At 46.6% G+C, this 22590-nt stretch overlaps 1 protein-coding gene across 1 annotated transcript in view; it reads left to right on the top strand.

The window, feature by feature from the left end:
* Positions 1 to 19722, top strand: part of LOC110507218 (phosphatidylinositol 3,4,5-trisphosphate 5-phosphatase 2A) — a 92737-nt gene extending 73015 nt beyond the window's left edge. The window contains exons 22-27 of the mRNA XM_036965056.1: positions 12371 to 12526; positions 13291 to 13375; positions 15201 to 15293; positions 15794 to 16508; positions 17974 to 18107; positions 18204 to 19722. Of these exons, the coding sequence (XP_036820951.1) occupies positions 12371 to 12526; positions 13291 to 13375; positions 15201 to 15293; positions 15794 to 16508; positions 17974 to 18107; positions 18204 to 18294 (1274 nt within the window). The 3' untranslated portion in view covers positions 18295 to 19722. The remainder of the gene's footprint in view (positions 1 to 12370; positions 12527 to 13290; positions 13376 to 15200; positions 15294 to 15793; positions 16509 to 17973; positions 18108 to 18203) is intronic.
* Positions 19723 to 22590: the final 2868 nt, after the last annotated feature.

Raw genomic sequence — 22590 nt, forward strand, 5'->3', positions numbered from 1 at the left:
TTTGATTTAAAACTGTGGAGAACACTCGTTCAAGTTCAGCATAGCTAGCTAGCAAAGCGATTCTTCATTTCTTGCTAACTAATCAAATGACATCAGCATCTCTAGCTGTGGCCAACGATCAAACAGTTAATAACTCCGAATAACAAGAACGTAGCTATAGTTTGTTGGAACATTTCAACTTAAAACATGGTTTTTCATGTTTTTGCGCTGGATGGGTCATGGGTGTGGTTGACGGCATCATTGCTATATGGTGCTTTCAAAATGTCTCGTAGTTGAGGAGCCGGTCTGGGCTACTGCTCCAATGTTGCTGTAAAAGGCCTACTCCTTTGCATTATGTTTTGTTGCAGGTTTTGTTATTTGGTTATTTATTGTCAAGCTTTAAAAACCGAAGCCAGACTCCCAACATTTTAGTAGGTTAGCTAGGACTGTAGCATGTAAACTGGACAAACGAAATCAGCGCACTTGAAGTTAAATTCACTGATGGGAGCGCATCAGGTTGTAATTTGTACTCGCTTGTGTGTCCTATTTTTTTTAGTATGACACGTGTGCGCTAGCGTATTAGCCACGTTATGACTGACTTGTGATCAGTGTTGCCAACTAATTTTCAGGGTAAGTTGCTAGAGGCAGGTTGATTTGTTGCTAAATGACGTTGTGATGTCATTACGTAGAATACACAATAACGTTACTCAAATTGACTGGTCAGCTCGGCAAAAAATATGATTTGACATTTGTTCAGGTACAGACTCCCACTCTTTTCTGTACTTATGGCTGTACAATTCTGATTGAGACATGTTGATTGATGTTGTAAGTTCTGTTCAAGATCAAACATTCGTGACCAACTATATCCATTACTCCTGCTGCAGTCAGCCAACAATGATTTGCAATTTGCTGAAATTGCTGCTGGCCTGCTGCTGCCTGTGCACGAGCTGAGCGCCTGCTGCTGACGTCACTCACAATGCACTTTTGCAGCCAGACACGTGTGTTGTGACTGAGTGTGTGACAGAGAAATTAGTTTTTGTGTCATTTAGATAGAAAATGCGTGCATTTTAGCGTTTAAGTCACTTTTCAAAAGTTGCTAAAAGTTCCAAATACATTTTTAAAAGTAGCTAAATTTGTTGCTAGGTGCTGTCTGAAAAAGAATTGCCAGGGCAGTCTGAAAAGTTGCTAAATCTAGCAACAAAATTGCTAAGTTGGCATCACTGCTTGTGATCATTGCCCTTGCTAGTTTGAGTCTATTGACATTCCCAGCTTTAGTTACTCTTCCATTTTTGTTCCAAGTATTGAGTCATTGAAACTGAAACGTGCATATCGAAAGGGTGGTGTCAGCACACAATGTACCAGGCCAGCTGTGATTTACAACCTGAAAGCAATATTTTGTGGACTACCAAGACATGTATTGGTGAATTATATGAATCATTATTCTGACAACAATGCTTTACTGGAAATTTTAAAAAATGGAATCTCTTTTTAGAACCTTATCAAGTTGGTTTTGAAGTATAAACTGGGAATCATATATTTTTGGACTGATTATGCTTGTGTAACGATTCTCTTCTTGTGAAGTAGAGGCGGACCAAAGCGCAGCGTGGTGGTTGTTCATTGTAATTTATTGACGACACTATACATGAACAAACTAACGAAAAAACAAGAAACGTGAGAACTCAAAACAGCCCTGTCTGGTGCAAACACAAAAACAGGAACAATCACCCACAAACACACAGTGAAACCCAGGCTACCTAAATATGGTTCCCAATCAGAGACAATGACGAACACCTGCCTCTGATTGAGAACCATATCAGGCCGAACATAGAACTAGACCAAAACATAGAAAAACAAACATAGACTGCCCACCCAACTCACGCCCTGACCATACTAAATAAATACAAAAACAAAGGAAATAGAGGTCAGAACGTGACAGTACCCCCCCCCAAAGGTGCGGACTCCGGCCGCAAAACCTTGACCTATAGGGGAGGGTCTGGGTGGGCGTCTGTCCGCGGTGGCGGCTCTGGCGCGGGACGCGGACCCCACTTCGCCATTGTCTCAGTCCGCCTTATTGTCCGCCTCCGTGGCTTACTCACCATGCCCACCCCTCTCAATGACCCCACTGGACAGAGGGGCTGCTTGGGACAGAGGGGCAGCTTCTCGGGACAGAGGGACAGCTGCACGGGACAGAGGGACAGCTGCTCGGGACAGAGGGACAGCTGCTCGGGACAGAGGGACAGCTGCTCGGGACAGAGGGACAGCTGCTCCGGGCGGAGGGGCTCTAGCGGCCCCTGGCTGACTGGCGGCCCCTGGCTGACTGGCGGCACTGGCGGCCCCTGGTTGACTGGCGGCGCTGGGCTGACTGGCGGCACTGGCGGCCCCTGGTTGACTGGCGGCACTGGCGGCCCCTGGCTGACTGGCGGCACTGGCGGCCCCTGGCTGACGGGCGGCATTGGCGGCTCCTGGCAGACGGGCGGCACTGGCGGCGCTGGGCTGGCGGCGCTGGGCAGACGGGCGGCGCTGGCGGCGCTGGGCAGACGGGCGGCGCTGGGCAGACGGGCGGCACTGGCGGCGCTGGGCAGACGGGCGGCGCTGGGCAGACGGGAAGCTCCGATGGCGCCGGGCAGACGCGAAGCTCCGGCAGAGGCGCCGGGCAGACGGGAAGCTCCGGCAGAGGCGCCGGACAGGCGGGAGGCTCCGGCAGAGGCGCCGGACAGGCGGGAGGCTCCGGCAGAGGCGCCGGACAGGCGGGAGGCTCCGGCAGCGGCGCCGGACAGGCGGGAGGCTCCGGCAGCGGCGCCGGACAGGCGGGAGGCTCCGGCAGCGGCGCCGGACAGGCGGGAGGCTCCGGCAGAGGCGCCGGACAGACGGGAGGCTCCGGCAGAGGCGCCGGACAGACGGGAGACTCCGGCAGCGCTGGAGAGGAGGAAGGCTCTGGTAGCGCCGGACAGGCGGGAGGCTCCGGCAGAGGCGCCGGACAGGCGGGAGGCTCCGGCAGAGGCGCCGGACAGGCGGGAGGCTCCGGCAGAGGCGCCGGACAGGCGGGAGGCTCCGGCAGAGGCGCCGGACAGGCGGGAGGCTCCGGCAGAGGCGCCGGACAGGCGGGAGGCTCCGGCAGAGGCGCCGGACAGGCGGGAGGCTCCGGCAGCGCTGGAGAGGAGGAAGGCTCTGGACGGATGGGCCGGAGAGACAGCCTGGTACGGGGAGCTGCCACCGGAGGGCTGGGGTGTGGAGGTGGTGACGGATAGACCGGGCCGTGCAGGCGCACTGGAGCTCTTGAGCACCGAGCCTGCCCAACCTTACCCGGTTGAATGGTCCCGGTCGCCCTGCCAGTGCGGCGAGGTGGAATAGCCCGCACTGGGCTATGCAGGCGAACCGGGGACACCGTGCGCAAGGCTGGTGCCATGTAAGCCGGCCCAAGGAGACGCACTGGAGACCAGATGCGTAGAGCCGGCTTCATGGCACTTGGCTCGATGCCCACTCTAGCCCGGCCGATACGCGGAGCTGGAATGTACCGCACCGGGCTGTGCACCCGCACTGGGGACACCGTGCGCTCCACAGCATAACACGGTGCCTGCCCGGTCTCTCTAGCCCACCGGTAACCACAGGAAGTTGGCTCAGGTCTCCTACCTGGCGTAGCCATACTCCCTGTTAGCCCCCCCCCAAGAAATGTTTGGGGCTGACTCCCGGGCTTCCTTCCACGACGCCGCGCTGCCTCCTCATACCAGCGCCTCTCCGCTTTCGCCGCCTCCCGTTCTTCCTTGGGGCGGCGATACTCTCCTGGCTGAGCCCAAGGTCCTTTACCGTCTAATTCGTCCTCCCATGTCCATACCTCCTCGCGCTGCTCCTGCTGCTGCTTTTTCCATTACCACACCGCTTGGTCCTGTTGTGGTGGGTGATTCTGTAACGATTCTCTTCTTGTGAAGTAGAGGCGGACCAAAGCGCAGCGTGGTGGTTGTTCATTGTAATTTATTGACGACACTATACATGAACAAACTAACGAAAAAACAAGAACCGTGAGAACTCAAAACAGCCCTGTCTGGTGCAAACACAAAAACAGGAACAATCACCCACAAACACACAGTGAAACCCAGGCTACCTAAATATGGTTCCCAATCAGAGACAATGACGAACACCTGCCTCTGATTGAGAACCATATCAGGCCGAACATAGAACTAGACCAAAACATAGAAAAACAAACATAGACTGCCCACCCAACTCACGCCCTGACCATACTAAATAAATACAAAAACAAAGGAAATAGAGGTCAGAACGTGACAGCTTGTCTGTTTCATATCTGCAAAGTAGTTCAATTGCCTTCTGTTCCACTTTAAGTAAAAGTACTGTTACTTAGGTTGTAATTGAAATAAGAATCATAACAACTAACGAAAATACACACGTGCAATTTAATTCCACTAAATAATGTAAATTAGCCTATAGACCAATCAGCACTGGTAATGTGTTTCTATTGACTGGTATTATTTATTATTTATTTCAACTTTATTTGACTAGGACAGTCCGTTAAGAACATATTCTTATTTACCCCGGCCAAACCCTAACCTGGACGACGCTGGGCCGCCCTATCGAACCAGGATCTGTAGTGACGCCTCTAGCACTGAGATGGAGTGCCTTACACCGCTGCGCCACTCGGTAGCCCTATTTAATCAATGGGTAGGCAAAAAAGATATATATTGCAATGTGATCTTTTGATTTTCCCTGACAATTGGCCAGTGCCAATTGGATTTTTTATTTTTTTATTCCAAAAAAAACACAAGGAAGGAGTAACATTAATGTATTAGAACATGAAGGACAAACAATACAACATCAACACACGCTAAAACACTACAGCATCAAGACACTATCAAACACTACAGCATCAAGACACTATCAAACACTACAGCATCAAGACACTATCAAACACTACAGCATCAAGACACGCTAAAACACTACAGCATCAAGACACTATCAAACACTACAGCATCAAGACACTATCAAACACTACAGCATCAAGACACTATCAAACACTACAGCATCAAGACACTATCAAACACTACAGCATCAAGACACTATCAAACACTACAGCATCAAGACACGCTAAAACACTACAGCATCAAGACACTATCAAACACTACAGCATCAAGACACGCTAAAACACTACAGCATCAAGACACTATCAAACACTACAGCATCAAGACACTATCAAACACTACAGCATCAAGACACACTAAAACACTACAGCATCAAGACACTATCAAACACTACAGCATCAAGACACTATCAAACACTACAGCATCAAGACACTATCAAACACTACAGCATCAAGACATGCTAAAAGACTACAGCATCAAGACACTATCAAACACTACAGCATCAAGACACTATCAAACACTACAGCATCAAGACACTATCAAACACTACAGCATCAAGACACTATCAAACACTACAGCATCAAGACACTATCAAACACTACAGCATCAAGACACGCTAAAACACTACAGCATCAAGACACTATCAAACACTGCAGCATCAAGACACGCTAAAACACTACAGCATCAAGACACTATCCAACACTACAGCATCAAGACACTATCAAACACTACAGCATCAAGACACTATCAAACACTACAGCATCAAGACACGCTAAAACACTACAGCATCAAGACACTATCAAACACTACAGCATCAAGACACTATCAAACACTACAGCATCAAGACACGCTAAAACACTACAGCATCAAGACACTATCAAACACTACAGCATCAAGACACTATCAAACACTACAGCATCAAGACACTATCAAACACTACAGCATCAAGACACTATCAAACACTACAGCATCAAGACACTATCAAACACTACAGCATCAAGACACGCTAAAACACTACAGCATCAAGACACTATCAAACACTACAGCATCAAGACACTATCAAACACTACAGCATCAATACACTGTCAAACACTACAGCATCAAGACACTATCAAACACTACAGCATCAAGACACTGTCAAACAATACAACATCAAGACACTATCAAACACTACAGCATCAAGACACTATCAAACACTACAGCATCAAGACACTATCAAACACTACAGCATCAAGACACTATCAAACACTACAGCATCAAGACACTATCAAACACTACAGCATCAACACACTATAAACACTACAGCATCAAGACACTATCAAACACTACAGCATCAAGACACTATCAAACACTACAGCATCAAGACACTATCAAACACTACAGCATCAAGACACTATCAAACACTACAGCATCAACACACTATAAAACACTACAGCATCAAGACACTATCAAACACTACAGCATCAAGACACTATCAAACACTACAGCATCAAGACACTATCAAACACTACAGCATCAAGACACACTAAAACACTACAGCATCAAGACACTATCAAACACTACAGCATCAAGATACTATCAAACACTACAGCATCAAGACACTGTCAAACACTACAGCATCAAGACACTATCAAACACTACAGCATCAATACACTATCAAACACTACAGCATCAAGACACTTTAAACACTACAGCATCAAGACACTATAAACACTACAGCATCAAGACACGCTAAAACACTACAGCATCAAGACACTATCAAACAATACAGCATCAAGACACTATCAAACACTACAGCATCAAGACACGCTAAAACACTACAGCATCAAGACACTATCAAACACTACAGCATCAAGACACTATCAAACACTACAGCATCAAGACACGCTAAAACACTACAGCATCAAGACACTATCAAACACTACAGCATCAAGACACTGTCAAACACTACAGCATCAAGACACTATCAAACACTACAGCATCAATACACTATCAAACACTACAGCATCAAGACACACTAAAACACTACAGCATCAACACACTATAAAACACTACAGCATCAAGACACACTAAAACACTACAGCATCAACACACTATCAAACACTACAGCATCAATACACTATCAAACACTACAGCATCAAGACACACTAAAACACTACAGCATCAACACACTATAAAACACTACAGCATCAACACACTATAAAACACTACAGCATCAAGACACGCTAAAACACTACAGCATCAACACACTATCAAACACTACAGCATCAAGACACTATCAAACACTACAGCATCAAGACACGCTAAAACACTACAGCATCAAGACACTATCAAACACTACAGCATCAAGACACGCTAAAACACTACAGCATCAAGACACTATCAAACACTACAGCATCAAGACACGCTAAAACACTACAGCATCAAGACACTATCAAACACTACAGCATCAAGACACTATCAAACACTACAGCATCAAGACACACTAAAACACTACAGCATCAAGACACTATCAAACACTACAGCATCAAGACACTATCAAACACTACAGCATCAAGACACTATCAAACACTACAGCATCAAGACACGCTAAAACACTACAGCATCAAGACACTATCAAACACTACAGCATCAAGACACTATCAAACACTACAGCATCAAGACACTATCAAACACTACAGCATCAAGACACTATCAAACACTACAGCATCAAGACACTATCAAACACTACAGCATCAAGACACACTAAAACACTACAGCATCAAGACACTATCAAACACTACAGCATCAAGACACGCTAAAACACTACAGCATCAAGACACTATCCAACACTACAGCATCAAGACACTATCAAACACTACAGCATCAAGACACTATCAAACACTACAGCATCAAGACACTATCAAACACTACAGCATCAAGACACTATCAAACACTACAGCATCAAGACACGCTAAAACACTACAGCATCAAGACACTATCAAACACTACAGCATCAAGACACTATCAAACACTACAGCATCAAGACACTATCAAACACTACAGCATCAAGACACTAACCAACACTATAGCATCAAGACACTATCAAACACTACAGCATCAAGACACGCTAAAACACTACAGCATCAAGACACTATCAAACACTACAGCATCAAGACACTATCAAACACTACAGCATCAAGACACTGTCAAACACTACAGCATCAAGACACTATCAAACACTACAGCATCAAGACACTATCAAACAATACAACATCAAGACACTATCAAACACTACAGCATCAAGACACTATCAAACACTACAGCATCAAGACACTATCAAACACTACAGCATCAAGACACTATCAAACACTACAGCATCAACACACTATAAAACACTACAGCATCAAGACACTATCAAACACTACAGCATCAAGACACTATCAAACACTACAGCATCAAGACACTATCAAACACTACAGCATCAAGACACTAACCAACACTATAGCATCAAGACACTATCAAACACTACAGCATCAAGACACGCTAAAACACTACAGCATCAAGACACTATCAAACACTACAGCATCAAGACACTATCAAACACTACAGCATCAAGACACTGTCAAACACTACAGCATCAAGACACTATCAAACACTACAGCATCAAGACACTATCAAACAATACAACATCAAGACACTATCAAACACTACAGCATCAAGACACTATCAAACACTACAGCATCAAGACACTATCAAACACTACAGCATCAAGACACTATCAAACACTACAGCATCAACACACTATAAAACACTACAGCATCAAGACACTATCAAACACTACAGCATCAAGACACTATCAAACACTACAGCATCAAGACACTATCAAACACTACAGCATCAAGACACGCTAAAACACTACAGCATCAAGACACTATCAAACACTACAGCATCAAGACACTATCAAACACTACAGCATCAAGACACGCTAAAACACTACAGCATCAAGACACTGTCAAACACTACAGCATCAAGACACTATCAAACACTACAGCATCAATACACTATCAAACACTACAGCATCAAGACACTATCAAACACTACAGCATCAAGACACACTAAAACACTACAGCATCAACACACTATAAAACACTACAGCATCAAGACACTATCAAACACTACAGCATCAAGACACTATCAAACACTACAGCATCAAGACACTATCAAACACTACAGCATCAAGACACTATCAAACACTACAGCATCAAGACACTATCAAACACTACAGCATCAAGACACTATCAAACACTACAGCATCAAGACACTTTAAACACTACAGCATCAAGACACTATCAAACACTACAGCATCAAGACACTATCAAACACTACAGCATCAAGCCACTGTCAAACACTACAGCATCAAGACACTATCAAATACTACAGCATCAATACACTATCAAACACTACAGCATCAAGACACGCTAAAACACTACAGCATCAAGACACGTTAAAACACTACAGCATCAAGACACTATCAAACACTACAGCATCAAGACACGCTAAAACACTACAGCATCAAGACACTATCAAACACTACAGCATCAAGACACTGTCAAACACTACAGCATCAAGACACTATCAAACACTACAGCATCAAGACACTGTCAAACACTACAGCATCAAGACACTATCAAACACTACAGCATCAAGACACTATCAAACACTACAGCATCAAGACACTTTAAACACTACAACATCAAGACACTATCAAACACTACACTAAACATCCCAAGGAGCACTGTGCAAGCGATAATATTGAAATGGAAGGAGTATCAGACCACTGCAAATCTACCAAGACCTGGCCGTCCCTCTAAACTTTCAGCTCATCCAAGGAGAAGACTGATCAGAGATGCAGCCAAGAGGCCCATGATCACTCTGGATGAACTGCAGAGATCTACAGCTGAGGTGGGAGACTCTGTCCATAGGACAACAATCAGTCGTATATTGCACAAATCTGGCCTTTATGGAAGAGTGGCAAGAAGAAAGCCATTTCTTAAAGATATCCATAAAAAGTGTCGTTTAAAGTTTGCCACAAGCCACCTGGGAGACACACCAAACATGTGGAAGAAGGTGCTCTGGTCAGATGAAATCAAAATTGAACTTTTTGGCAACAATGCAAAACGTTATGTTTGGCGTAAAAGCAACACAGCTCATCACCCTGAACACACCATCCCCACTGTCAAACATGGTGGTGGCAGCATCATGGTTTGGGCCTGCTTTTCTTCAGCAGGGACAGGGAAGATTGATGGGAAGATGGATGGAGCCAAATACAGGACCATTCTGGAAGAAAACCTGATGGAGTCTGCAAAAGACCTGAGACTGGGACGGAGATTTGTCTTCCAACAAGACAATGATCCAAAACATAAAGCAAAATCTACAATGGAATGGTTAAAAAATAAACATATCCAGGTGTTAGAATGGCCAAGTCAAAGTCCAGACCTGAATCCAATCGAGAATCTGTGGAAAGAACTGAAAACTGCTGTTCATAAATGCTCTCCATCCAACCTCACTGAGCTCGAGCTGTTTTGCAAGGAGGAATGGGAAAAAATGTTAGTCTCTCGATGTGCAAAACTGATAGAGACATACCCCAAGCGACTTACAGCTGTAATCCCAGCAAAAGGTGGTGCTACAAAGTATTAACTTAAGGGGGCTGAATAATTTTGCACGCCCAATTTTTCAGTTTTTGATTTGTTAAAAAAGTTTGAAATATCCAAAAAATGTCGTTCCACTTCATGATTGTGTCCCACCTGTTGTTGATTCTTCACAAAAAAATACAGTTTTATATCTTTATGTTTGAAGCCTGAAATGTGGCAAAAGGTCGCGAAGTTCAAGGGGGCCGAATACTTTCGCAAGGCACTGTATCTTTCAACTATGCTATGATGTTTAACGTACAATTGGAATCTATCTAATCGAATAGAATCTACAGATTGCTTGTTGAAGATAAATACTTTTACTATCAGTACTAGCATATTAGTAATTGACTGACCCGGTCTCTCCAGAGCTCCTAACAGTACTATTTCTAGGGTCAATTTTAGATTAATGTTATGCTTTTTCATCCATTCCTGAACCTGAGACCAGAAACAGGCTACCTGAGGGCAATACCAAAATAAATGGTCTGTTGATTCTGTATCCTCACAACAAAATCTGCAGAGCTTCGATGATTTTATGCCCCAAATAGTCAACATTCTGTTGGTGGCAAGAATTCAATATAATAATTTTAGCTGAAAAGCACAAAGTGTTGAATCTTGCGTTGTTTTATATATCAACTCTTACACCCTGTACCATGGAATCAGTACATCAAAAATCTCTTCCCAACTATTTTACAATCTGTATGGCATAGTTGTCAACATCCTGGTCATCAAATGAAACTGGTATACTTTCCTATTTAGGCTATTTTTATTCCTCCACCAGTTTTGATTCTTTATATGGGGCAGACAGACCAGTTCCCTACCTCCTCCTGCTGCCACCTGTCTCCTCCAGTTTTGATCCTTTATATTGGGCAGACAGACCAGTTCCCTACCTCCTCCTGCTGCCACCTGCCTCCTCCAGTTTTGATCCTTTATATTGGGCAGACAGACCAGTTCCCTACCTCCTCCTGCTGCCACCTGCCTCCTCCAGTTTTGATTCTTTATATGGGGCAGACAGACCAGTTCCCTACCTCCTCCTGCTGCCACCTGCCTCCTCCAGTTTTGATCCTTTATATTGGGCAGACAGACCAGTTCCCTACCTCCTCCTGCTGCCACCTGCCTCCTCCAGTTTTGATCCTTTAAATTGGGCAGACAGACCAGTTCCTTACCTCCTCCTGCTGCCACCTGCCTCCTCCAGTTTTGATCCTTTATATTGGGCAGACAGACCAGTTCCCTACCTCCTCCTGCTGCCACCTGCCTCCTCCAGTTTTGATCCTTTAAATTGGGCAAACAGACCAGTTCCCTACCTCCTCCTGCTGCCACCTGCCTCCTCCAGTATTGATCCTTTATATTGGGCAGACAGACCAGTTCCCTACCTCCTCCTGCTGCCACCTGCCTCCTCCAGTATTGATCCTTTATATTGGGCAGACAGATCAGTTCCCTACCTCCTCCCACTGCCACCTGCCTCCTCCATATTTGGGGTAATGCTGTAATCAATTGGTTGTACTCTTGGATTGAACAGACTTTCCCGTACAATTCTGATAACTCCATGAAGGACATAACTCTACCATTACAATTTACGTTATCATTTAAGAACAAAATACCCTTTTCAAACATCTTTCCCATAAATACAGGTATTTTATCAACCAGCACATTTGAGTTCAGCCATAATATTTGTTGTAATATTTGTTCAGCTCTGCAAGGCTTGTTTGAAGAAGACAGATACTTTGAAAAAAAAGTGCCAATTTTATTTATCGGCTTTTCATTTATTTATTTTTGCCAAAAGCCGTCTATTTTCGCCTAACGAAACCCTGGTGTGTTATACTAATGGTGTGTGTGTGTGTTTCTTCCCCTCAGGAGAGTGTGTGTTGGCTCTGAAGTCCATGATAGGCAGTACGGCACAGCAGTTCCATACCTACCTGTCCCACAGAGGGGAGGAGACGGGCAACATCAGAGGGTCTATGAGGGTCCGCGTGCCAGCAGAGAGGATGGGCACCAGGGAGAGGCTCTATGGTAACACTCTGTCTGTGTGTCTCTGTGTGTCTCTGTGTGTGTCTCTGTGTGTGTCTCTGTGTGTGTGTCTGTGTGTGTCTCTGTTTGTGTGTCTGTGTGTCTCTGTCTGTCTCTGTGTGTGTGTCTGTGTGTGTCTCTGTTTGTGTGTCTGTGTGTCTCTGTGTGTGTGTCTGTATGTCTCTGTGTGTGTCTCTGTCTGTGTGTGTGTCTGTGTGTGTCTGTGTGTGTCTCTGTCTGTGTGTGTGTCTGTGTGTGTCTGTGTGTGTCTGTGTGTGTCTCTGTATGTCTCTGTGTGTGTCTCTGTCTGTCTGTGTGTGTCTCTGTCTGTCTCTGTGTGTGTCTCTGTCTGGTTGTGTGTGTCTCTGTGTGTGTCTGTGTGTGTCTCTGTGTGTGTGTCTGTGTGTGTCTCTGTGTCTCTGTCTGTCTCTGTCTGTCTCTGTGTGTGTCTCTGTCTGGCTGTGTGTGTCTCTGTGTGTGTCTCTGTGTGTGTGTCTCTGTGTGTGTCTCTGTGTGTGTGTCTGTGTGTGTGTGTCTCTGTCTGTCTCTGTCTGTCTCTGTGTGTGTCTCTGTCTGGCTGTGTGTGTCTCTGTGTGTGTGTCTCTGTGTGTGCCTCTGTGTCTGTGTGTGTCTCTGTGTGTCTCTGTCTCTCTGTGTGTGTCTCTGTGTGTGTCACTGTCTGTGTGTCTTTGTGTGTGTCTCTGTGTGTGTCTCTGTGTGTCACTGTGTGTCACTGTGTGATTGGTTGATTGATGTGTGTCCTGTAGAGTGGATCAGTGTGGATAAAGATGAGACGGGAGGACCCAAAGGCAGATCCACTCTGCCCCCCCGATCAGGACACGACTACGTCAAGTGAGTAACCCACCCCCCTACTCCCTCCTCCCATTCCTAACCATGAACTCATTCCTAACCACACTGTGGAGTGAAACCATGAACTCATTCCTAACTACACTCTGGAGTGAAACCATGAACTCATTCCTAACCACACTGTGGAGTGAAACCATGAACTCATTCCTAACCACACTGTGGAGTGAAACCATGAACTCATTCCAAACCACACTGTGGAGTGAAACCATGAACTCATTCCTAACCACACTGTGGAGTGAAACCATGAACTCATTCCTAACCACACTGTGGAGTGAAACCATGAACTCATTCCTAACCACACTGTGGAGTGAAACCATGAACTCATTCCCAACCACACTGTGGAGTGAAACCATGAACTCATTCCTAACCACACTCTGGAGTGAAACCATGAACTCATTCCTAACCACACTGTGGAGTGAAACCATGAACTCATTCCTAACCACACTGTGGAGTGAAACCATGAACTCATTCCCAACCACACTGTGGAGTGAAACCATGAACTCATTCCTAACTACACTGTGGAGTGAAACCATGAACTCATTCCTAACCACACTGTGGAGTGAAACCATGAACTCATTCCTAACCACACTGTGGAGTGAAACCATGAACTCATTCCCAACCACACTGTGGAGTGAAACCATGAACTCATTCCTAACCACACTGTGGAGTGAAACCATGAACTCATTCCCAACCACACTGTGGAGTGAAACCATGAACTCATTCCTAACCACACTGTGGAGTGAAACCATGAACTCATTCCCAACCACACTGTGGAGTGAAACCATGAACTCATTCCTAACCACACTCTGGAGTGAAACCATGAACTCATTCCCAACCACACTGTGGAGTGAAACCATGAACTCATTCCTAACTACACTGTGGAGTGAAACCATGAACTCATTCCTAACCACACTGTGGAGTGAAACCATGAACTCATTCCTAACTACACTGTGGAGTGAAACCATGAACTCATTCCTAACCACACTGTGGAGTGAAACCATGAACTCATTCCCAACCACACTGTGGAGTGAAACCATGAACTCATTCCTAACTACACTGTGGAGTGAAACCATGAACTCATTCCTAACTACACTCTGGAGTGAAACCATGAACTCATTCCTAACCACACTGTGGAGTAAAACCATGAACTCATTCCTAACTACACTGTGGAGTGAAACCATGAACTCATTCCCAACCACACTGTGGAGTGAAACCATGAACTCATTCCTAACTACACTGTGGAGTGAAACCATGAACTCATTCCCAACCACACTGTGGAGTGAAACCATGAACTCATTCCTAACCACACTGTGGAGTGAAACCATGAACTCATTCCTAACCACACTGTGGAGTGAAACCATGAACTCATTCCTAACCACACTGTGGAGTAAAACCATGAACTCATTCCTAACTACACTGTGGAGTGAAACCATGAACTCATTCCCAACCACACTGTGGAGTGAAACCATGAACTCATTCCTAACCACACTGTGGAGTGAAACCATGAACTCATTCCTAACCACACTGTGGAGTGAAACCATGAACTCATTCCTAACCACACTGTGGAGTGAAACCATTAACGTTTTTAGTGTGTTCCATAGCATGTTCTTTGTGTGTTCTTAGCATGTTCTTTGTGTGTTCTTAGCATGTTCTTTTGCATGTTCTTGGCGTGTTCTTAGCTTGTTCTTAGCATGTTCTTAGTGTGTTCTTAGCATGTTCTTAGTGTGTTCTTAGCATGTTCTTAGCATGTTCTTTGTGTTACTGAAGGGAGCTACAGCATGTTCTTTGTGTGTTCCTCTGTGTCTTGCAGGCCGTCTTTGACACGCAAAGACGTGGGGGCGGAGCTTGGAAAGGTGAGCGAGGAAGTGGAGAGGAGCACCAAGGAGGAGGGGACTGCAGCCAGGTAACACACCACACCACACCACACACATACACACACACCACACCACACCACACCACACACACCACACCACACCACACCACACCACACACACACACACACACACACACACACACCACACCACACCACACCACACCCCACACACACACACTACACACACACATAAACACAATCTCAAGCTCACATTTAAACAAACACACACACACTCTCACACTCTCACACACACACACACACACACGACACACACACATAAACACAATCTCAAACTCACATTTAAACAAACACACACACTCGCACACTCTCACACACACATACACACACACACACACACTACACACACACACACACTACACACACACATAAACACAATCTCAATCTCACATTTAAACAAACACACACACACTCTCACATTCACATTTACACTCACACTCACACTCAAATTTACACATACACACAAACACTCTTCACAAACACACCTAGGGCTCATGCTGTGTGTGTTCCAGGGCTAAGCAGGATTCTGCAGAGGGAGACCCCTCCACCTGTAAAAACAACAGCTACAATAACCCCGCCTACTACATCCTGGAGGGCGTTCCTAACCAATCAGCTGCCTCCCTGTCCTCAGAGCTCCTCCCCACCTCCTGCTCCCCCCCGGCCGGTAAGGCACTCCCGCCTGGAGGGGGCAGAGGAAAGCCCCCCTCAGGGTCATCCCAACCCCGCAGGCACAACTCGGCTGGGCACCCTGTCCGGCCCATCAGTGAGGAAGGGTCCCAAGAGGATGATGGGAGTGTGGGGGTGGGGTCAGGGGGAGGGGCAGCCCATGGGGGAGGAGTGGGAGGCACACTGAACCGTCCTCCTCCTGACTTCCCCCCTCCCCCCCTCCCTAAAGGAGTACTGGAGATGGCCGACACCTCCTTCTCTAAACCCCGCCCCCTGTACCCCGACCTGGCCGAGGTGAAGATCCCCGCAGCCAATTCCAGTCCTGCCTTTGTCCTGGGGGAGGGCTTTAGGAGGGGAGCGGGAGGGGCCGGGGGGCTGGACGACCAATCGTGTTCGGTGCTGCAGATGGCGAGGACACTGAGTGAGAGCGAGTACCCCCCTCCTCCCCGTGCCCCCTCTGCACCCCCCCACCTCAGAGGCCAGGGGTTGGGGGACGCCTGTCGCACCTTCCCTCCCCGAGCCCCCATCACAGAGAGTATCGCTGAAGACCTACCAGAGGAGGTGTGTGGGTGTGGCTGTGTATGTGTATGTGTGTGTGTGTGGGTGGATGTGTGTGTATGTGTGTGGGTGGGTGGATGAATGTGTGTGTGTGTGTGTGTGTGTGTGTGTGTGTGTGTGTGTGTGTGTGTGGGTGGATGTGGGTGGATGTGTGTGTGTGTGTGTGTGTGTGTGGGTGGATGTGTGTGTATGGGTGTGTGTGTGGGTGGGTGTGTTGGTGGATGTGTGTGTTTGTGGGTGGATGTGTGTATGGGTGTGTGTGTGTGTGGGTGGATGTGGGTGGATGTGTGTGTGTGTGTGGGTGGATGTGTGTGTATGGGTGTGTGTGTGTGGGTGGATGTGTGTGTATGGGTGTGTGTGTGTGTGGGTGTGTGTGTGTGTAGGTGTGTGGGTGGATGTGTGTGTAGGTGTGTGGGTGGATGTGTGTGTATGGGTGTGTGGGTGGATGTGTGTGTATGGGTGTGTGTGTGGGTGGATGTGTGTGTGGGTGGATGTGTGTGTGGATGGATGTGTGGGTGGGTGGGTGGATGTGTGTGTGGGTGGGCGGATTTGTGTGTGGGTGGATGTGTGGGTGGATGGATGTGGGTGGATGTGTGTGTGGATGGATGTGTGTGTGTAGGTGTGTGGGTGGATGTGTGTGTGGGTGGGTGGATGTGTGTGTGGGTGGGTGGATGTGTGTGTGGGTGGATGTGTGGGTGGATGTGTGTGTGGGTGGATGTGTGTGTGGATGGATGTGGGTGGATGTGTGTGTGGATGGATGTGTGTGTGTAGGTGTGTGGGTGGATGTGTGTGTATGGGTGTGTGTGGGTGGATGGGTGTGTGTGGGTGGATGTGTGTATGGGTGGATGTGTGTGTGGATGGATGTGTGGGTGGGTGGGTGGGTGGGTGGATGTGTGTGTGGGTGGGCGGATGTGTGTGTGGGTGGATGTGTGGGTGGATGGATGTGGGTGGATGTGTGTGTGGATGGATGTGTGTGTGTAGGTGTGTGGGTGGATGTGTGTGTGGGTGGGTGGATGTGTGTGTGGGTGGGTGGATGTGTGTGTGGGTGGATGTGTGGGTGGATGTGTGTGTGGGTGGATGTGTGTGTGGATGGATGTGGGTGGATGTGTGTGTGGATGGATGTGTGTGTGTAGGTGTGTGGGTGGATGTGTGTGTATGGGTGTGTGTGGGTGGATGGGTGTGTGTGGGTGGATGTGTATGTGTGTGTGTGTGTGTGTGTGTGTGGATGGATGTGTGTGTGTAGGTGTATGGGTGTGTGTGTGGGTGGATGTGTGTGTGGGTGGATGTGTGTGTGGGTGGATGTGTGTGTGGGTGGATGTGTGTGTGGGTGGGTGTGTGTGTGGGTGGATGTGTGTGTGGACTATGAATAAAACATAAAGAGAAGTGCTCATGTTGGGCATCGGTTGTTATTTTGATGTGTGTGTGTGCGTGTGTGTGTGTGTGTGTGTGTGTGTGTGTGTGTGTGTAGGCGCTGTGGGGTAGCAGTAGCTCGTCTCTGTCTGTGGGGGAGTCGTCTGTGGGAGAGTGGCTACAGAGTCTGGGCCTGGAGCGCTATGAGGAGGGGCTGCTACACAACGGCTGGGACGACCTGGAGTTCCTCAGGTACACGCTCCCTCTTCCAATCAGATAATATGTCCCTAATAAAACATCAAACATGTCACTTCATGAATCTCACCCAATCATGTTCTTCCTTCTCAGTGACATCACAGAGGAGGACTTGGAGGAGGCGGGCATTCTAGATCCCTCCCACAAAAGGATTCTGCTGGAGAGCCTGAGACAGCAGAAGTGAGCTGAACCGCTCTGAACCGGTCCGAACCGATCCATACTGGGCCATGCTGGCCCAAACCCAGCTGAACCTAGCTGAGACGTGCTAATCCATGCCAGACTGTGCCTTGTGAGAGAAATTGCACTCCCTCCATTGTACTTTTTGTTGACAAACTGATCTATCAAACGTCCTTTTTAAAATGGTTTATGTATTGTGCTGTGTGTACGTTTCTATGTTATTATAACTGCAGCTGTTGTGTTAGCCAGCTTTATTTAAACAGTACAAACATTTCAGTCCTTTGTTAAGCATCACATGGTCCTCTTCCCTGCTACCCCCCTAACAGACCCCTGTCCAACACCCCCCACCCCCCTAACAGACCCCTGTCCCAACACCCCACACCCTCCTAACAGACCCCTGTCCAACAACCCCCACCCTCCTAACAGACCCCTATCCCAGCACTCCACACCCCCCTTACAGACCCCTATCCCAACACTCCGCGCCCCTTCCCTCGCCCTCAGAAACCATTTGGCTCCTGGGATGGAGAAGACATTCAGTGGCATCATCAGGCTGCAAACCTTGTGAGAACTGAGTTGATCATTATTGTTGTTATTCACGAATAGGATTATCAGCATGTGTTCAGTGGTTCAGTGTGTTTTAGTGTGCATGTTTTATGTTTTATTTTTTTTGTATTTGTTATTTTATTTTTTAAATTTTTTAAGTACTTTTATTTCAGCTTTACTTTTGCAGATAGATTTTAGCTTTCATCAATGTAGTGTAGTGTGCACGTTTTATGTTTCAGAGATGAAGGGAAGGAACCACACCAACACTAAGGCCTTCCTCTATCAGTGTGACTGAACCTCTTCTCAACACATGATGTTGTTTTGTTGAGCTGTGCTGGTGTCCAAGGCCCCCTTCCTTCAGTAGCACAAACTACTGTACCCATCATGCAGTTGTCCATGTACTAATTTGTGTCTTATTGATGCTGAGCTGGAGGGAAGTCCAGCCTACACACAGTGGGTCCCCAGGATGGATCCTGACTGAGACACACTGGCAGACACCACAGGCTGCTGGTTGTTCACGTCACCACATGGTGGTGCTGTTGTCCTGGCAACCTCAGTAGGAACACAGGATAAAAACTGAAGACACACCAAGTCATATAAAGGACTGTTTTTAACCTTATACTTTAACGTTCATGATTCTGTTTTATATAAATGTATATGTTGACGTTCTTTGACTGTTGTAAAAAATTACGAACGACTGGAAACAGGAGATGCGTGATAGAATTTAGTGTTTATCTGATGATGTCACAAGTTGTTTAATCTTTAGCATAAAGTAGCCCTTCCCATTCCATCTCCTCTATCCCCTCTCTCCCATTCCTTCTCCTCGACACCCTCTCTCCCATTCCTTATCCTCTATCCCCTCTGTCCCATTTCTTCTCCTCTATTCCCTCTCTCCCATTCCTTCTCCTCTATTCCCTCTCTCCCATTCCTTCTCCTCTATTCCCTCTCTCCCATTCCTTCTCCTCTATTCCCTCTCTCCCATTCCTTCTCCTCTATTCCCTCTCTCCCATTCCTTATCCTCTATCCCCTCTGTCCCATTTCTTCCCATCTACCCCCTCTCCCATTCCTTCTCCTCTATTCCCTCTCTCCCATTCCTTCTCCTCTATTCCCTCTCTCCCATTCCTTCTCCTCTATTCCCTCTCTCCCATTCCTTCTCCTCTATTCCCCCTCTCCCATTCCTTCTCCTCTATTCCCCCTCTCCCATTCCTTCTCCTCTATTCCCTCTCTCCCATTCCTTCTCCTCTATTCCCTCTCTCCCATTCCTTATCCTCTATCCCCTCTCTCCCATTCCTTCTCCTCTATTCCCTCTCTCCCATTCCTTCTCCTCTATTCCCTCTCTCCCATTCCTTCTCCTCTATTCCCTCTCTCCCATTCCTTCTCCTCTATTCCCTCTATTCCCTCTCTCCCATTCCTTCTCCTCTATTCCCTCTCTCCCATTCCTTCTCCTCTATTCCCTCTCTCCCATTCCTTCTCCTCTATTCCCTCTCTCCCATTCCTTCTCCTCTATTCCCCCTCTCCCATTCCTTCTCCTCTATTCCCCCTCTCCCATTCCTTCTCCTCTATTCCCTCTCTCCCATTCCTTCTCCTCTATTCCCTCTCTCCCATTCCTTATCCTCTATCCCCTCTCTCCCATTCCTTCTCCTCTATTCCCTCTCTCCCATTCCTTCTCCTCTATTCCCTCTCTCCCATTCCTTCTCCTCTATTCCCTCTCTCCCATTCCTTCTCCTCTATTCCCTCTATTCCCTCTCTCCCATTCCTTCTCCTCTATTCCCTCTCTCCCATTCCTTCCTCTCTACCCCCTCTCTCTCATTCTCCAGTGCCTTATCCTCAGGGTTGGGGAGTTTACATGTAACGGTAACTGTAATCTGTTACAAACCAAAATATTGTAATCAGATTACAGATACTTTTGAAAAACTAGAAGATTACTTCCAGGATTACTTTTAAATTCAGAAAGGATGTTTACGAAAAAAAGTTATTGACACTTCTCTGTTTTCTCAATGACATTCAAATCAGCATTGAAGAAGGCGCAAATGTATTAAGTTTGTTCCACCTGAGCGAGTCTGACCACAACTCAGAAACCACTATGATAACACATCAAATGTGTTTGATGGATCGCGGGAAAAGAGCAGGAAAGGGCTATTGTAGGTTACAGTCCAAGCCATGTCTTCCAATGGTGTGACTGCTGTCGGCATCCAAAGATGATCCAACTTGAATAAACGCTTGGAGGTAAGGATGACAGCAGTGGTGGAGTCTACCGCAATACCGATATCACTTATTATTATCTACATCTATTATCTGCATTGATGTGAATCACACTGCTGCTCTCTCATTTAGCTATTTTTGCCTTACGGATTGTGGTTGTTGTGGATGGATGTTCACAAATCTAAATGTGGTTTTGATCCCAATAATGGTTGAATTCAAGAAGTTGCACAGTGCGGATCCCAGCATATGGAATAACAGCTGCATAGTGCAGATCCCAGCATATGGAATAACAGCTGCATAGTGCAGATCCCAGCATATGGAATAACAGCTGCACAGTGCAGATTCCAGCATATGGAATAACAGCTGCACAGTGCAGATCCCAGCATATGGAATAACAGCTGCACAGTGCAGATCCCAGCATATGGAATAACAGCTGCACAGTGCAGATCCCAGCATATGGAATAACAGCTGCACAGTGCAGATCCCAGCATATGGAATAACAGTTGCACAGTGCAGATCCCAGCATATGGAATAACAGCTGCACAGTGCAGATCCCAGCATATGGAATAACAGTTGCACAGTGCAGATCCCAGCATATGGAATAACAGCTGCACAGTGCAGATCCCAGCATATGGAATAACAGTTGCACAGTGCAGATCCCAGCATATGGAATAACAGCTGCACAGTGCAGATCCCAGCATATGGAATAACAGCTGCACAGTGCAGATCCCAGCATATGGAATAACAGCTGCACAGTGCAGATCCCAGCATATGGAATAACAGCTGCACAGTGCAGATCCCAGCATATGGAATAACAGCTGCACAGTGCAGATCCCAGCATATGGAATAACAGCTGCACAGTGCAGATCCCAGCATATGGAATAACAGTTGCACAGTGCAGATCCCAGCATATGGAATAACAGCTGCACAGTGCAGATCCCAGCATATGGAATAACAGCTGCACAGTGCAGATCCCAGCATATGGAATAACAGCTGCACAGTGCAGATCCCAGCATATGGAATAACAGCTGCACAGTGCAGATCCCAGCATATGGAATAACAGTTGCACAGTGCAGATCCCAGCATATGGAATAACAGCTGCACAGTGCAGATCCCAGCATATGGAATAACAGCTGCACAGTGCAGATCCCAGCATATGGAATAACAGTTGCACAGTGCAGATCCCAGCATATGGAATAAACGTGGTGCTTTTATTGCACAATATAATTCAAGTTGCTAAAAATAAATCCATAGGCCTACTGGACACATGCTCAAACTATATAGCCTCATAACATACTGTAGTTAAAACTATCATTTTTATATCATTGATGGTCAGTCCTTAGATCCGTAGCTCTGTCTATTAATCTGAGAGTGGTTACATTTCTCCAGGCCCATCCCTCCACTTTTTACCAAAACAGAGGCAGGGTGCCCATTTTGTTATTGTTTCATCTGTGGATTTGCCCTTTAAACAGCTGCATATTATCAAGATATCAAAGTGTCACCAACTAAAAGGTAAACAATAGACATATAGCAAATGCAGCATATGGCATTCATTTTT

This window comes from Oncorhynchus mykiss, chromosome 27, assembly GCF_013265735.2.
Source record: "Oncorhynchus mykiss isolate Arlee chromosome 27, USDA_OmykA_1.1, whole genome shotgun sequence".
In the NCBI taxonomy this organism is placed as follows: domain Eukaryota; kingdom Metazoa; phylum Chordata; class Actinopteri; order Salmoniformes; family Salmonidae; genus Oncorhynchus; species Oncorhynchus mykiss.